The sequence below is a fragment of the Danio rerio genome, chromosome 23 (genome assembly GCF_052040795.2).
Source record: "Danio rerio strain M-AB ecotype USA chromosome 23, GRCz13ab, whole genome shotgun sequence".
In the NCBI taxonomy this organism is placed as follows: Eukaryota; Metazoa; Chordata; class Actinopteri; order Cypriniformes; family Danionidae; genus Danio; species Danio rerio.
In genome coordinates this window covers 32,808,839-32,826,409 of record NC_141043.1, presented here as the reverse complement: position 1 = coordinate 32,826,409, position 17,571 = coordinate 32,808,839, and the positions used below count along the sequence as shown (strand labels likewise).

The window sequence follows — 17,571 nt, the reverse complement described above, 5'->3', positions numbered from 1 at the left end:
CTAAAAAAAGCCTTAAAAGAGGCAGTTTCAGAAAGTTAATAAAAGGTTTTGTGGGGTATTTTGAGCTGAAACTTCACAGAAACTCTCTTGGGACATCAGAGACTTATTTTACATCTTGTTGAAAGGTACATAATAGGTCCCTTTTAAAAGGTGGTCTGTGAGGGGTGTACTCTTTATGCTAAGCACTGTTTTTATATTCAAATATTGAAGCTCCAAAAAAGGAACATGGAAGAAAAAATAAATAATATAGCACTCATAAATACCTAATCTAACCCGAGAAATTATTCAACCCATGATATAAAATAATAACATAACAGTAAAAACCATTTTTATTAAAAAGTTTATGTGCTGTACAAGATATTTTATTTGAGACAACAGACAATTTAGGATGGGAAAACAAAAAACGTGGTTAGGAATTTATGGGATTATATCAACTTAGTCATTCTGTAGAGATGTTTGAACTATATTCCGTTTTGAGAGCTTATTAGTATGCAGTTCAATGTATCCTATAATACATTTTTAGTTGTTTGATATAGTATCTGAAGAGCAAGAATGCAGTTTTGAGTAGAAATTGTCAGAAGTTGCATTTTTGGGTGAGCTGTTTCACAACAAGAATTCCATTTTCTCCCAGTCTGATTTTGGTTATGCATTTAAAACCTATGAACACAGCGTATGTACTATATATCAAAGTGTATTGCAGGGGCAACAGCTTGGTTCAGTGTTGCTTTTAACTTTGACCTTTCTGTAAGCGGGACTTTGTAATACACACAGGCTTTTAAAGCCCAGGATCAGGCTGATGTCTGGAGCACTGTTTAAATGACTGTTGTGAGACTGTTGGAGAATCATGGTTTGTTTCATGTGTGGATCTTCAGAAGAGGCCAGATGAGATGGCTAATGTCAGCCTCCTGTAATCAGATGCAGCGGCTTGACAGGTGTGATTAAAAAAAAAGAAAGAAAAGGACAGAGCTTGATCTTTATGCTCTTGACTTAATCATAAATACTTGTCTATGAGATCTCTGTGTTTGATGCAGTTTTTTCTACCTCGTAATAATATGTATGGATGGCTAATTTTAATTACCTCATGAAATCTTTTACTTTTTTATTTTTATTTTATTTTTTAGATTCCAAATTTCTCTGTAAACAATGTTTTGGAACATTTCTTTTTGTTTTATTCAATTGGGTTATTATATAACTCATTTCTAATAACGGATTTATTTGATCTTTGCCATGATGACAGTAAACAATATTTCACTAGATATTTAATAATATTTCACTAGATAAGACACTTCTATACAGCTTAAAGTGACATTTCAAGGCTTAACTAAATGTAAAACTGCTTTTATTCTAGCCAAAATAAAACAAATAAGACTTTCTCCATAAGAAAAAATATTTATCAAACATACTGTGAAAATTTCCTTCCTTTGTTAAACATCATTTGGAAAATTAAAGGGGGTTTAATAATTCTGATTTCAACTGTACATATATTTTGATTTCATGTTCTGTTTCCTTGTTTATTTGTTGGACTATTTAATTATTTATTTAATAAAGTAATCCGAAAGTAATGATAAATCTAATAGGATATATTTTTCAGTTACTGTTTTAAAACTCATGCAAGCACATTTAATTTTATTTCTGTCAAAATTAAAATATGGGAGGAAATTTGTAATTATTTATTAATTTCATTTTACTTCACATAACGTTGGGTTACCCAAATTTTTGCACCTGTCTGTTTTGTTATGACTTAAATTGCATTGCATCTGTTGATTAAATAAATGTTATGTCAGAACTGAAATGTTGCTTTTTTTTCTATAGGGTATAACTGAATTCAGGGTATCCAACTGAAATTGCTAATTTGAAAGGCCAGCAGACTATGGCTTGCAATTATGAAAATTATCTGAGCTGGCCAAACATTTGCATAAAACTGTTGGCTGGATTTGGTATTATTCATCAGGGTTCAGGTATTCTCGGAATAAATGGGTTTTTAATAATTTTAATAAGGATCTTATAACCACAGTTAATTTTACTGTACAATAGTAATAGGCCTATATTTACGTCACAGTTAAAACCCACATTTTACTGTAAATTAAATTCACAGAGACATTCAAATTCATACTTGCTTATATTCACATTAACATTCACAGACACTGACAATTCTTTATTATTCAATACAATTCTTTTTGTATAGCCCTTTCCATGATAATTATTGTTTCAAAGCAGCTTTACAGAAGGTGCACATTTTTGCATTACAGTCAAATGCGGAAAAGTTAAGGTTTCAAATTACCATAGCTTTACAAGTTACAAAAAACTTGAACTAATTAACTAGTAACTAATAGCTTTTAACATTTATTCCTTTGGCTTAGACCAGGGGTGTCAAACTCAATTCCTGGAGGGCCGAAGCCCTGCACAGTTTAGTTCCAACCCTGCTCCAACACACTTACCTGTAGGTTTCAAACAAGCCTGAAGGACTCAATTAGTTTGATCAGGTGTGTTTAATTAGGGTTGGAACTAAACTGTGTAGGGCTGCGGCCCTTTTGGAACTGAGTTTGACACCTGTGGCTTAGACTCTTTATTTTATAAGGAGTCACCACAGTGAAATGAACCGCCAATTTATCTAGCATATATTTTATGCAGCGGATGTCCTTCCAGCCGCGACACAACACTGGGAAACACCCATACACACTCATTTACGCTCATACACTACAGCCAATTTAGTTTATTCAATTCACATATAGCACATGTCTTTGGACTGTGGGGGAAACCAGAGCACTTGGAGGAAACCCACGCCAACACGGGGAGAGCATGCAAAGTTCAAAAAATTACAGCAACTGGCCCAGCCAGGGCTCGAGCTAGCGACCTTCTTGCTGTAAGGCGACTGACCACTGTGCCGCTCTTAGTTTTAACAGTTAAAGTTACTATATATAAACATAGGTAACCTGCAGTTATATAGTATATATCGTATGATATCTATGTACACATGTTAGTGGTTTAATTCCAGTTTTATGACCAAATTTATTTCTCATCATCAGATAAATGGCTTTTGTTTACTCCTCCTTTAAGAAACATTACCAAGACTAGTGAGATCTCTTACAGCAGAAGTGTCTGATTATCACTCATCTCCCCGTCACACTTGTGCAGGAGCTCTTGAAAAGGCTTTTGTGTGAGCGAAGCCTGTACCTGCTCCATCATGTAGCGTCAGCAGCATCTGCATCTCTACCGCCGCAGCTGTGCAGATCCACACATTCCTGGACTGACAGCACCAGAGCGTTAAATGACTTTTCTGCTGCTGGATGCTTGTATTGTATTATCAAAAATTGCTTGGAATTTGTCTTGCACTTCTGCAGTGCTGCTAGCTGTTTTATTTTGAAAAAGTAGCCATGGAAATGTTTCCAGCAACAAAGTGCCATTAAATTAGTGGCCAATGTTTTGGGGTGGGTATGAAGAAACTAATTGCTTTTATTCAGAAATTTAACAAAAATGTTTTCAGTGTTACAAAAATGTTCTGTATTTTATTCATTTTATTATGTATTAACTATTCAGTACTGGAAACAGGAACGATTTCTGAAACATTTTTAATAGCTCTGAAGACTGTAGTACTAAAATTCAGTTTTAAGTATTTTATTAAACATACACATTTATATATATATATATATATATATATATATATATATATATATATATATATATATATATATGTATATATATATATATATATACATTTTCTTAATATCAGCCTCAAACTTTTGAAAGATAGTTTATTTGATAGTTTATTTTAATTGTTTGAGAAGACCCCTCCCAAACACATGCTTTGAGTACCCAAAATATAAATATATAAATGCAATATATATATATATATATATATATATATATATATATATATATATATATATATATAAAAAATAACCTACTGTTCATTTTCATGGAGGGTGAGCGACTTCCTGCAACCTCCGTCTACGTGAGCGACATTGATCGTTGGCGACCAGGTGGGCGTGTCAAGCTACGCAACACATTTGAGAATCTTTCAACTTGATGCAAGTAAAGAGCAACTTTTTTGAGCGACAACCAATTGAAGCACCAGTAGAGCTCACGTGATCTTCTCTCAACCCGTTCAGAGGCCGGTTGCATCCTTCATGCTGTAGACCTATACACAGACCTGTGTTTGCAGCAGATCACCACCCAGAGCGACAGGTTGCTACAAAGTCGCTGCTAGTGTGAATGAGGCATAAGAGGAAGAGAAGCGCTCTAGCTCAGCACAGTGGACTTTGCTTTATTTACATCGTTTTGTATTATTTTCAATCGTTTGGCAGATCCACCACTTTTGACGCTCATAAATGTTCGTAAAGTCATCGTGCTGCACGTATTAGGAGGTTTGCTGAAAGTGCAGCGAGGGGGTTTCATCTTTAATAAACTATGACAGTTCGTGTTCATTGAAAAGTATGAATGAGTAATCAATCCATATTAAATACACCCTTAAAAATGACGTCTCTCAGGCGCGCTTTGCACTCACACTACAAGCATACTGTGGCAAAGCCCAACTGAACTGGGTTTTGGCACACCTCATTTTTTATTTTGCTCTTAGACAGGGTTTTAATAATAAAAGGATTTCTACCTTTCCTAAAACTTTCCAGTTTTATTATTTTACATTAAATGTATCTTGTTTGCTGATTTATTCTTTTATTTTAGATTCAGGTTTCCTGTTCAGCGGCAGCAGACCATCTTCACAGTGTAAAGACTCGCCACCTTCAGGTAGCTCAAGAGAAATAAATGAACAGTACATTTATTACCTCATTTAATAAATGATATCAATTATTAGTCACATCAGCTGATGTGACTTTCTGTTGTTTCTCATTAGACTACTACTCTCTAAAATCTGGAAGCAGACCCTCCTCTCCTGGACCGTCTCCGACCCCCTCGGTGGCAGGATCTGTGACTTCCACCTCCAGCTCGGCCAGGCAACGCCGGCCGCTCATCAGCCCAGCCAGGCTTAACATCAGTGGGCAGAAGCTGCGGCTCTTTTCCTCTCCTCTAGAGCCCTTCAGTTTGGCCTCACCGCCTCCGTTTCTTTCAGAGCACAATCCTATGCACAGCAGAGGATTCTTGCCTGATGTTCCACACTTCCATTTACAAAATCATGGTATGGCGCAGTCTTGGATGTCATTCTTAAACCAGATTAATTTTAAAATGGGAAATCAGAGCTACTGTTTGAGTTTTTTTGTGGTTTTAGTGCCCAGTTCATATGCATTTGTGCACTATATATTAATATTTTTATTAATGTAATGATGATAATTTTTTATAATGTTGCATTATTATTATATATATATATAATAATGATATTTTTATATTATTATCGTGAGATTTTTGGGCACCAGTATGCTACTGCTAATGTTAAAGCTGTACATCTAAGATTTTTTATGAAATATCATGAATTTTGCTGAATTTGTTCTCACTAAACCCCATTTATGTGTTGGGGTTTCAAGTGACTCACGGGATTTTTAACTTTTGGGACTTTTTTAAAAGCTTAATGTTAGACAACCCTCACTAGTATTTTGTGGACAAGAGCTGGGGACTCTAAGTTTAGGTTTGAAGTTAGTTTGGTTTATGTTTATTTGCATAAATATAGAGCTGCACAATATAAAAATTCAGCATCGATAAAATGATGTGCGTCTCCGGAATGATCACATCGCAAGATATACAATATTCACTTAGTATTATAGATGACCAGGAACCACAAGTGATTGTGAGTGGAGTCACTGCAGAATTTTAGCATAATAGAGTGAAAGTTTATTATCTGCATGTGCTTTTAAGGCCTGTGTCTATGTGAGCATTTTAATAGAGCTTAAAGCATTTTAATAGTGCATAAAGATGAATCTGTTTTATAATTAATTATATTATAAAGACTATGGAATGTTATTTTACATTTTTGTTATTTAATTTCTGTACCTGAATACAGTAAGACTTTTACAGTAAAGCACTGTTTATTTCACTTTAATGTTTGCTCCATTGTGTTAATAACTGTAGTTTGTTTATTATAAGTATATAATAAATTACATAAAAAGATTTGTATTTGATGTCCCTACAAAACCATTCCAATCAATCTAAATGAATGACTTTCCAAATAGAGCTATTTAATTGATCTAGTGAATTTATATTTGTATTGCTATGTATTGCAGAGAAAAAATATTGCAATATTACATTTTGTGCAGCCCTAATGCAATATATGGATAATTCACTACACTAAATATATGTACAACAAGGACCTTTACGTCTTTATCTTCTAGTGTGTTCAAAATTCTTAAACTTTTGATATTTATTGGATTTTGTTTGGTTTTCAGGTTCAGTGATTGACGAGGGAAGTGTATTTGAGCATTTGGAGAAGCCAATGGGAAGCTCTTCTTCATCCTCAAACTGCCATGTAGACACCACTACAGGAAATAATATTGAAAGCAAGCCTGGATGGAAGGGTAAGAATACACATTTTGAGAATAGTAACATTTTAACCACTGTAATGGGGGGCTTGAGTGTGTGTGAGTGTGTACAATTTTTTTATAATTTGCTTTAAGTAGGAAAGTAGACCATCCTACTAAAAACAAACAACACATAATCAAAATTTCATCAAATGAACAGAAAATAAATTTAACCGTTTCAAAGTTTAGTTGATTTTTCCTTGTCATCTACAACTACTTTATCCAGGGTTTCCACGGGGTCTTAAAATGTATTAAAAGTTGATCAATCAATGTAGAGAAATTTAATATTAAAAAGTCTAAATGCTATTTTTATATCATTTTTGATTATGTAATGTATGGTTGTGTGCTAAAGTTTGCCTGAATTCAATCTGCGAATATCCGGATGCTTTGTAGTTTGTGAAGTCAATGAAATCCTACTAGATTTGTCGTCATGCTGCTTTGTTTACTGCAATAATCAATTTTTCTGCAGTTCTATTGGCGCCAACCTGCTGAATTAGCTAGATTTTTATTCAGTAAATGAATAATGTTTTACTTTTGGATAAGTTTCTTACATTAGTATTTAGTAAATATACTGTAAGTTAGAATCACCTAAAGTGGTTTTAAGGTCTTAAATTGTATGGAAAGAGTCTTTAAAAAGGTCTTAAAAGGTGTTCCTGTATATAGTCTGCTTATTAAATAAATATATGAAGAAATAACATTTATTGTGAAATGTTGATTAATAAGCGATTAAAAAACATGTTTTATTATTTTTTTTTTTTACTGGCCAGAGTAAATAAAATGTGTCGGCTGCATTCTTATTTTATGCCGTGTGTTAATGTGAAAATATAACTTGCTGCTCACGGTGTTTGCCACTGGTGTTAAAATAACCACATCATCTGCCGCATGTATCGCTTCATATCTATTGCGGGGGAGAGAAGCAAATGGGTTTGAACGAAGCATTTTTGCCTCGATATACAAGTACTATAGACATTAAACAAAGCTTGTGGTGTGTACTGCTATGTTGTTTTGACATGCTGCTTACTGTAAACTGTGGAAACAGTAAAATGTTGCCTCAATGTCTCTCAAAGTACAGTTGGGATCGAGGAATTTATAACCAGACCACAATCCCCTGCTTGAGGATGCCTGGTTGAAAATGTCAATATATGTTTTTAGTAATCTGCGTACTAGTCTTTTATTGTTTCTCTTTTTATTTGTAGGTTTTTTGGGCATGACGCTTTGGCCTGGTCTGCTCTTTGCGAGCTTGACTATTAACCTAACGTTCATTTGCATATATGTCTACTATAATTGGAGATGAGGACATAGATCAGGCCACAGGAATTCAAGCTCAAACTGCGATGTACACGGGCCCTTGTCGCCTGGTTGCTCAGTGAATTTGGGCCCTTAACAGGAAAAACATGGAGCATTTTCCTTTGGGTGATAACTACAACTTTCTACAACATTCTTGCTGCTCAACAATCGCTAAGGATTGTTTTCTGGCTCACGTAAATGGGAAGAGCGTTTTCTCTTGAACTTGAGTTCTTTTAAGTATCACTTGAGCTTTGAAAACATGTTTTTTGGTGCATGTTCAGTCATTTATTTGTGTTTTTAAACACTGGATATGTATTGGAGCGAATGATTGTGCTGTTTAAGCTTAACAGAACGATGTCTGTTGGGCATGTGAAGCATCTTTATGAAATATTAATTTGGCTTCTTTGCCATATTGCTGTACAAGCGTTTCTGTTTATCCTACTACTTCAAAGATAATGTCATGTCATTATCAGAATGATGCGATATTAAAAGGTGCAATATGTTTTGGGATTATGTAATTTTGACATCATTGTGACACTGAAATATTTGGTTTGGCAAATCATATTGTCCATTGAGCCTTTTTGACTCATTATGTTAAGGTAAACAGGATATTTTGTACATAAGATAAAGACATTTCAGTTTCCAGATTGAAATAAATCTTGTTACGTACTGGTTTGGTGTCTCTTTCAGTGAAGCATAAAAAAGTAAGATGGCATTTAAGAGTAAACACTCATTGAGATTTCTTGTTTCACATTCACTTTCAACACTGAGAAATTCTGAACATGTATTTGTAAAGTCGGTTGCTTGGTAAAAAGGTCAACAGTGAATGCTTTTCCTTGATCTTTTCCTTGATAAGTTAAAAAATTTGGTGTTGAATTTCCATATCATGCTGTGCTTAAAACATTAACACGTTCTTGCGTGCTGCTTTTTTTTTTTAATTAATCTGTTATTAGAGAACAATGTCATAATTTACATTGTTAAGGTGTAAGAGAAATTACACAATGGAGATTGTAAAAAATATGAAAGGACTCTACAGTCCTGGACTTTATCTTTTTCCATCACTGGGTGAGTGTAGACAGTCTGTCTCCTGAGAGCATGATAATATCTTGATTCTCTCCGTATAGGACGTTACGCAGCTCACAGTCATTGGTTATTTGAGAGATGACTGGGTTGTTTATTTTCAGTAAAATAAAAGACATATTGTAAGGAATTTAATTACAAATCAATGGATTTTGCACTCATTGTTTAATAGAGGTTTGTCATTCAAAAGATAAGTGCAGCAGATGGATATTAACGATTAACTTATTATCGTGGTGTAATTATGTTTACGTTAATAAAAGTAACTAATGATCTCTGCTTAGTGTTTCCTATGTATTTTGGCGATACATAAAGATAAAACCAGTAGAGTGAGAAATTCCCCCCTCAAAAAAAGAAACAGGCAAGTTTATGCTTGCACTTTGCTGTAACAATTTTTTTATGTTATCTTGAGACAAATTCAGGTTGAAGACATATTGGTCAATTACTTATATTGTATTTCAAAAACTGTTGCCTCGCTACAATTTAAAGCCTTAAAACTTGAATTCATGTCAAACTGTTCTTTTCATTTATGTCCGGTACAAATATAAAAAGAGTCTTAAATCAAGTATTTGCTAAAAAAAATAAAAAAACATGATATGAGGATATGAAGTCTTGAAATTAATGCAATTAAATGAGTTTAAACTTAAAAACAAGCCAATGGGTTTTAAATGTTTAAGTTAAGGCTTCATTTAGGTTGATATTTGCAGCCCATTTGAAGTTATTTGCTCTTGTTTAAATGATAATTTCACCTTTTTAAGGTCAAATTAAGCTAAACTAAGCTTTATATTATTTTGCTTATTTAAATAGACCTTAAGATGATTTATATATATCATTCATTCATTCATTTTCTTTTCGGCTTAGTCCCTTTATTAATCCGGGGTCACCACAGCAGAATAAACCGCCGACTTATCCAGCACGTTTGTATGCAGCAGATGCCCTTCCAGCTGCAACCCATTCCTGGAAAACATGTATGTGTGTAAATATACACATATTGTTGTAATTGTTTAATTACTAATTCTTATTGACAAGAGCCTGTATACTGAAACTTTGAGGTACTGCGTGCTAATACACATTTATAGTGCTCAGCATATACAAGTACACAAATGTCTCTTTTGAATTCATTATTCATGTGTTTGATAGGAAGCTATACTTGTACACATACATTAGATTAGTCAGCACTAAGCCAAATTCTGGAGCTTATCTAACAAAATAACTTCCAGTAATCATCCAAAAATTAGTACATCCAAATGTATATGTTATAGAATTTTTTTATTTAAAATAAGAGGAAAAATCAAGAGAAGCAAAAAATTGTTGAAATTTTGTAGGTTGTAATTTTTTCCCCCTGTATTTTGCTTGAATTTAATTGTATTATCCTTCAATTTCTTTGATGACTTAAATGTTATTTTAATAAATATATCTGTTCAATAAATCTTTTTTTTTTGTTTAAATGCACCAAAATACATTGCCTGTTCACTAAGAAACGGATTAAAGCATTCGTTTTTCAAAATGAGTTGTACTTATTTATGCTGAGCACTGTACATTCAGCAAACACTTTTCCTTCTATTTATTCTTTTACTTTATTTGCCTTAAAAAGGTCTGCCTGACTGTTTATCTCATAAACTATTAGGATCTCATGAAGAGTGAAATGAATCAGAAAAACTTGTTGCACTAATCTGCAGATTCAAAGAATATATAGATATATTTCATAACATCTGAGGATCATCTGTGCAGAAAGAAAAGTGTGACTTGTGTGTTTTTTTTTAAAGAAATTATATTTTCATAAGTATGAATATCTGTTAAACTAATTTGTTTCTTGTTAAACGTAAACAACTTTTTAAAATTAATTTACTATTTATACGAGTACATGAAAAAAATGGTTTAGGTTTTATCTTGTTTTATTTATTATACTCAGTACGATTTTAACCTCCACATGTCATGAACAGAGATGCAATATAACTAGACATATTTTCTATATGGTGAGAAAATCGATGCTACTTCGCTTCATCAAATGAGGTCTTAATTAGGTGTTGTTGTCTTTGAAGGCGCGCTTCACGTGTCTGATTGGTCGATCCAGTGTGGGAAACAGACCCGCAGACGAAGTTTACAAACTGATGGCCTTTGTTCTTCAGGCATGCGCAATAGCTATACGCGATCGTACAAAACGCATCCAAATAGCTAAAATAAGTTGAAATGTTTGTTCATATAATATTTTTATTTTTTAGATATACGAATTAAAAACGTCTGATACACCTTTTAAATTAGCTTACATCAAATAATGAAGAATAGACTGCACTATTTTCTTTAATATCTATATCTTCAGTTGCAAAGATATTTACAACATGACTAATAAGAATGAAAAGAGAGAAATCTGTTTGTATTAGTAATCATCCCACACGTGTCGGTAACATCAAACCGATGTTTACTGTAACACTTTAGCTAGCAGTCATAATACGTCTGCGCCCCTCACGTCCTTCTTTCATGTGGGGTTTGCGAACTTTTGACCTGTATTTCAGGATAGCTACTGGTGGCTGGGCGGGTAGGTGGAGACTAAAGTAAACCTGAAGCACACCTGGACACTCTTAACTTTCCACCTGTACCGTGCGCCACAGAGGATCTCCGCGTTTCATTCATCCAGCTCGATGGATCTGTGCGCGGGCTCAGTGGACCTGCAGTGCCGTGATGCCGCTGTAGAGGACTGCTCGGAGACCGCAGGGTGCCCAGGAGCTGCTCCAGCACCAGAAAAACCTCCTTATTCGTACGTGGCTCTCATCGCTATGGCCATCAGAGAAAGCGAGGACAAGAAGCTGACTCTGAATGACATCTACAGCTACATCATATCCAAGTTCCCATACTACGAGAAGAACAAAAAGGGATGGCAGAACAGCATCAGACACAATCTGAGCCTGAACGAGTGTTTCGTGAAGATCCCGCGGGAGAGCGGAGGCGAGAGGAAGGGGAACTTTTGGACACTGGATCCGGCGTTTAATGACATGTTCGAAAAGGGCAATTATAGACGCAGGAGACGCGTCAAGAGACCTTACCGGCCTGCAGCATTACCATCTGGATATAATTTTGCCGACCCGTACTGTCTGCAGCAGGAACCTGTTTATTGGCAAAGCCCGTTCGTCAGCAGCGGCTCGTGGAGTCACCACTCCGGCTCTCCCACGCACATCTCCAGCTACATGCTCGGCAACGCGCGCCCTCTGTCTCCGAACGACTTCGCCAATTCTCCGGTCAGCTATTATCACGGTCACCACCCTCATTTTCACCCGTCTTACAGACCGTACCACCGACATCCGAACGCTCTGGTGCCTCTGAGCGGCATGACTCCGCCGGTGAGCCCGGGCGGAAGCTCCATCTCCACCTGCAGTTACGCGCCGCAGAACAGTCACCCTGAACTGGTGCACCATCAGTTTGACTAATGGCAAACCTCGGTGCTGACTGACTGACTGTCTTGGGTTATTTTTAAGTTGTTCATTAGAAAAGTTACGCTTGTTCCAAGTCAAACTGACTGATTGAAATCCTGCATTTGCTCGCGTAATTTGTTTCACATGGTTTGTTGCGTTAGTTTGTTTGTAGATACTGTAATGAGTTTACAGCTTTGTGGACTTTCCTAAATGTTTAATTATTGTTCACTTCACTAAGATACTTGGACGCTGTTTTTATATTAAATTGCAGCAAATGTTTTTGATACAGCATCAAGTGCTTATTTTTACCATGCTGATTTCAAATATTGAAGTACATTGTATAAAATGTTTATAACTGTTTTCTTTGCAGAAGTTGTTGCAGACGTTGTTCTCTCTCACACACAGGTATATTTGCTTTAAATGTGTTTTGTATATTGAGTAGACATGCTGTCTATATTGCTGAGTTTGGAGATATTTTTTTATGTAAATGTTCATGTTTAAATTTTTCTAAGATAAAATTCCAATAACTGCTCATACAAGTCTCATTATTTAAGGGTTTATTTATCATTTTTAGTCCCAATAAAATAAATGTTTACATTTTAATATGAAGTAAAAGTAATAGATATTTAATTCTGTATGTATATACCTTAAATGTAAAATTTGATAAAAAATTATATATATATATATAGTCTAAATAGAAAGTATTTTTAATATACAAATTACATTTGCAGATTAAGAGTATTTCATGCTTAACATGCTGGATATATTTCTATACTTTTTAATGCATTGCATTTTGCTAAACTTCAAAGAAATTAAAGTTAAAATATAGAAAAAGTGTAAAGTATTGCTTTATCTCCAGTTTAAGCGTTTATCTTCTATACAGCTTAATTTATTTATTACATTCAATCAAATAGAATAAAATTAAGAGGTTTTAAAATAACAAAAATATATTTTTGTTAAATAGATTGATAGATAGCAAGAAACACCACTGAAAATCACTTGTTTATGCCTTTACTTAACCCTTTAACTGCCCCGCCAAGAATTTTTTGGGGATTCCACTCTAATGTTGCTAGTTAACACACTCAATGCATTTTTAATACATCCTACAATATCTAAAATATTAACCTCTACCAAATGGTTGATATGTCGTTTTATGGTAAAAGTACCGGAATAAATACAACTACTATGGAAAATATGAAGTGTAAGAGCAATTTATTTAAAAACAGGCTAATCAAAAAACATTTTTGAATACTAAATCATCTTTATTTTTTGAAGCATGCCATAAAATATTTCAGATTCTCATTTACAATAAAAACTGAATCAAGTGTAGCAATGCAACTGGATGATGGTGTTTTTTAGTAAATCAACAATGCTGTGTGTGTATACAATTATTTAAAAAAGTCATTATTTAAAACATTAAAAACATGGTCAACTATTTGGTAGAGCAGGCAGTTAAAGGGTTAATATCTATAAATGCTACAGTATGTAGATTGCAAATAGCTTATTGTAATGCAAATCATCTAGATAAACGCAAAATCGAGAAATGTCATCACGTAGAATTCTATAGAACTATATAATAACCTTCGTGACTAAATAGCGCTCTCTTCTGGTCATGCAACGCATCAACTTTCAAAAAAAAAAAGTTATTCAAATTTTCTATAGTAACATTTATAAACCATCTAAGTACAATGTTAACAGCTCATCCAATCAACAAAAATATATTATGTAAAGCAATTTACATATACTAACATGTTGAAAACATTTTGGGTTTTCAACTTGTTGGGTTTACTGAAAAATAGCTGTTATAATATTCATTCATTCATTCATTTTCTTTTTGGCTTAATCCCTTTATTAATCTGGGTTTGCCACAGTGGAATGAACCGCCAACTTATACAGCATATGTTTTACCCAGTGGATGCCTTTCCAACTGCAACCCATCACTGGGAAACATCCATTCACACTCATTTACACACATACACTACGGACAATTTCATTCATTCATTCATTTTCTTTTCGGCTTAGTCCCTTTATGAATCTGGGGTTGCCACAGTGGAATGAACCACCAACTTATCCAGCATATGTTTTATACAGCGGATGCCCTTACAGCTGCAACCCATCACTGGGAAACATCCATAAAAAAACATCCATTCACATACATACACTATGGACAAATTTGTTTATTCAATTCACCTATACCATGTCTTTGGACTTGTGGGGAAAACCGGAGCACCCGGAGGAAACCCATGCGAACACGAGGAGGACATGCAAACTCCACACAGAAATGTCAACTGACCCTGACGAGGCTTGAACCAGTGACCTCCTTGCTGTGAGGTGATCGTGGTACCCATTGCACCACCATGATGCCTCTGCACGACTTAAAAACTTAAATCACAGATCACTTGGATCACTAAAGTGCCTTTTTAATAGATCTACACTGAAAAAAAAAGACTGGATTTACTAAATGTCTTTGAGGTGAGTGGTTGCTAACAATTTATACATGCTGAGTTCAAATAAACGAATTAAATTTAGTAAAATTCAACCTAATTTATTTGTTTAAATTCAGTCCGGATAAATTGTTTGCAACCACATATACCTCAAAAAATTGTGTAAATTCAATGAATCATTATTTCAAATCATAACATCTTTATCTTGACATAAAAACAGCTCAGATTTAAACAAGCTGCCGTCTGAACAAACAAGACATGATCTGTAGTGAAAGACGGAGCATCAGGATCCCAAGGATAGACAAGGCTGTGAAACAGTTGCCATGGTGAAGATTGACTGCAACTTTCCCAGCTAAATTTTAAAGAAGACTTTAATGCGTTGCAAATGTAAGACAACCATGGTCTCAGATTTGCATGCTCATCCATAATTTCCCTTAAAGGCATCCGAAGCCTCTTCCTACAAGTTTGATTGATTCAGACACTGTAATGAATTTCGATGTGCTTGGTTTTCCCCATCCCTGCGGTGATGGGCTGTCTGGCAGAGAGATGCACTTTGGCCTGCCGTGGCTGGTGGGCAGGGGTTGAAGGTGGGTGGATGTGGGCACAGGGGTCTTTGGCTTTATTTCAATTCGAGTTTCTGTTCTGCACACACACACTTCCTGTTTTTTTTTTACATGCTGCAAGCTCTCAGTAGTGCTGTGCATTTTACACCACCACAACAAGCTTTTAGAAGCCTGAAAACAAGCCATGTGTATGTGCAGATGATTAAACAGTGTATGTGGATAATTGTGTGCATTTTCATGATGTGTTTGATTAAAGGGGCAGAGCCTGCACTTTATTTGCATATTAGTTATGTAAATGAATCACAAATTATTATTACATCATTAGTTTTTTAGTGTGGCGTTTTCAGTTAATGCAAGTGCTTGTTTTCTCTTATTTTACTAGGCTCTTGGTGAAAGCAGACAGACGTATTTGATTGAATGGTGGGAGCTTTTAAGCGACTTCCCCGTGGACTAATAATCATAATTCGCTGTCAGTGGCAACCAGAATTAGAGCTTCCCTACTCACTTACAGGAAGACATGTCTGACCGGTTTTTATTTAAAAATGAGGAAATGATAGGTTCAGTAATTCGCTGTGTGTGTGTTGAACATTTACACTCTTCACGTCACGTGATGACTGGTGTCTAATAATACTAGTAAACATGCTCAGCTATATGGAGCTGTGTTGAATTTGAAACCCGATTGAAAGCATGATTAAGGCCATTCTACAGCTAGTGCCTCTGGATTTGAAATGTTACTGATTATTTATTGATTTAAATGTCATGTTTGTTTCCATCTGTTAACTTTTGATGACATTTCTTCTAAATTTAAATATAAATATTGCAATTTAGATAATTTTCTTTGCACAAATAAAAAAAAAAAAAAAAACGAACTGCAGATGAGTTAAGAAATCATTATTCGGTGGAATTATAATTATTTTCATTCATTCATCTATTTATCTTTCTTGGACTTAGTCCCTTTGTTAATCAGGGGTCGCCACAGCGGAATGAACCACCAACTTATCCAGCATATGTTTTATGCAGTGGATGCAGCTAAAAGCATTTGGCTATGCACTCTGACTGAGCCTTTCATTGGTTGAACATATTAAATGTACACACCTTTTAATGAACAAGTCGTTGTTTTTGACACGGTGGCTTAGCACTGTTGCCTCACAGCAAGAAAGTCACTGGTTCGAACCACGACTAGGTCAGTTGGCATTTCTGTGTGTAATTTGCATGTTCTCCCTGTGTTCTTGTGGGTTTCCTCTGGGTACTCTGGTTTACCCCACAGTCCAAACACATGCGCTAAGGGTGAATTGAATACACTAAACTGGCCCATGGTGTATGTGTGTGTATGTAAATTCAAGAGTGTATGGGTGTTTCACAGTACTGGGTTGCAGCTGGAAGGGCATCCGCTGTGTAAAACATATAGTGGATAGGTTGGAGGTTCATTCCACTGTGGCGATCCCTGATAAACAAAGGGACTAAGCCAAAGGAAAATGAATTAATGAAAAAACAAGAGTCGCACTTAAAGCATTTGTGAAAATGCAGAGAAAATGTTGAACAAGTGAACAAAATATGGTCATGTAAGTAAATGTCAGAGTGTGACATCATATAGACCATTTTAATGTGGCAATGTCACTGGCCCACAAACATTTCCTGCTTGTTGTTAGTAACTGTAACACAAGGTAATTCAATCATATCTTAATGTTAAAACAGCTGCCACAATTTTTGGTTGCTTGGAAGACATGGAAATGAAAAATGTAATACAGGAAATACATTAGGACCATTGTTATTGTTTACATTAATCAAAATGGTCTATAGCAGGGATGTCCAAACTTGGCCCTGGAGGGCCGGTGTCCTGAAGAGTTTAGCTCTAACCCTAATCAAGCCCACCTGAACCAGCTAATCAAGCTCTTACTAGGTACACTAGAAACGTCCTGGCAGTTCTGTTGAAGCAATATGAAGCTAAACTCAGCAGGACACCTGCCCGCAAGACTGAGTTTGGACACCCGTGGTCAGACCAAATGCAACTGAAATTGACACCGAAGCAATGCAAAACTGGGTGTTTTGTCAAATCGGTTGAGTGAATGATTCAATGGCTTGCAATAACATGAGTAATTATCTCACAAGGTTGTAATGGAAGCGTAATTTTGACATTTTTAATTGTTAAACGCGTTCTCGTCCTAATAAAAACAACCTTTGAAGTTTTTTTTTAGATTGTTTATAGTAGATAGATTATGGAATAATGATTGTTCAGGATTTAAGCATGTCTGAATATCACAAGTTGTCCAAACGTCTCTTGTTACAAAACAAATCTGTGAATAAATCTTTTTGATGTTGTGACCATTCAGAA

General features: G+C 35.1%; 2 protein-coding genes across 6 annotated transcripts in view; both read left to right on the top strand.

The window, feature by feature from the left end:
• Positions 1-8,417, top strand: part of tmem201 (transmembrane protein 201) — a 29,612-nt gene extending 21,195 nt beyond the window's left edge. For 2 of the 4 annotated variants that reach the window (XM_087305902.1, XM_087305903.1), the window contains exons 8-11: positions 4,681-4,743; positions 4,820-5,131; positions 6,330-6,458; positions 7,658-8,417. In XM_087305902.1, coding sequence (XP_087162028.1) covers positions 4,681-4,743; positions 4,820-5,131; positions 6,330-6,458; positions 7,658-7,755 — 602 coding nt within the window. In that variant the 3' untranslated portion in view covers positions 7,756-8,417. 4 annotated transcript variants of the gene reach the window in all.
• A 2,760-nt stretch (positions 8,418-11,177) lies between these two features.
• Positions 11,178-12,383, top strand: foxl2l (forkhead box L2-like). 2 transcript variants are annotated; one of them, XM_087304855.1, is made up of 2 exons: positions 11,178-11,377; positions 11,461-12,383. In XM_087304855.1, exons 1-2 carry the CDS (start codon positions 11,304-11,306, stop codon positions 12,245-12,247), a joined length of 861 nt encoding a protein of 286 aa, XP_087160981.1. In that variant the 5' UTR covers positions 11,178-11,303; the 3' UTR covers positions 12,248-12,383. The 2 variants fall into 2 exon arrangements, with proteins under 2 accessions (XP_087160981.1, NP_001122282.1); NM_001128810.1 differs by lacking the exon at positions 11,178-11,377 and having other exon boundaries at positions 11,409-12,269.
• The last annotated feature ends 5,188 nt before the right edge of the window (positions 12,384-17,571 follow it).

Coding starts and splice junctions, on each gene's coding strand:
- foxl2l (XM_087304855.1), top strand. CDS start 11,304: ATGTGGGGTTTGCGAACTTTTGACCTGTATTTCAGGATAGCTACTGGT. Junction 11,378..11,460: donor GCGGGTAGGTGGAGACTAAA/GTAAACCTGAAG, acceptor TCATTCATCCAG/CTCGATGGATCTGTGCGCGG.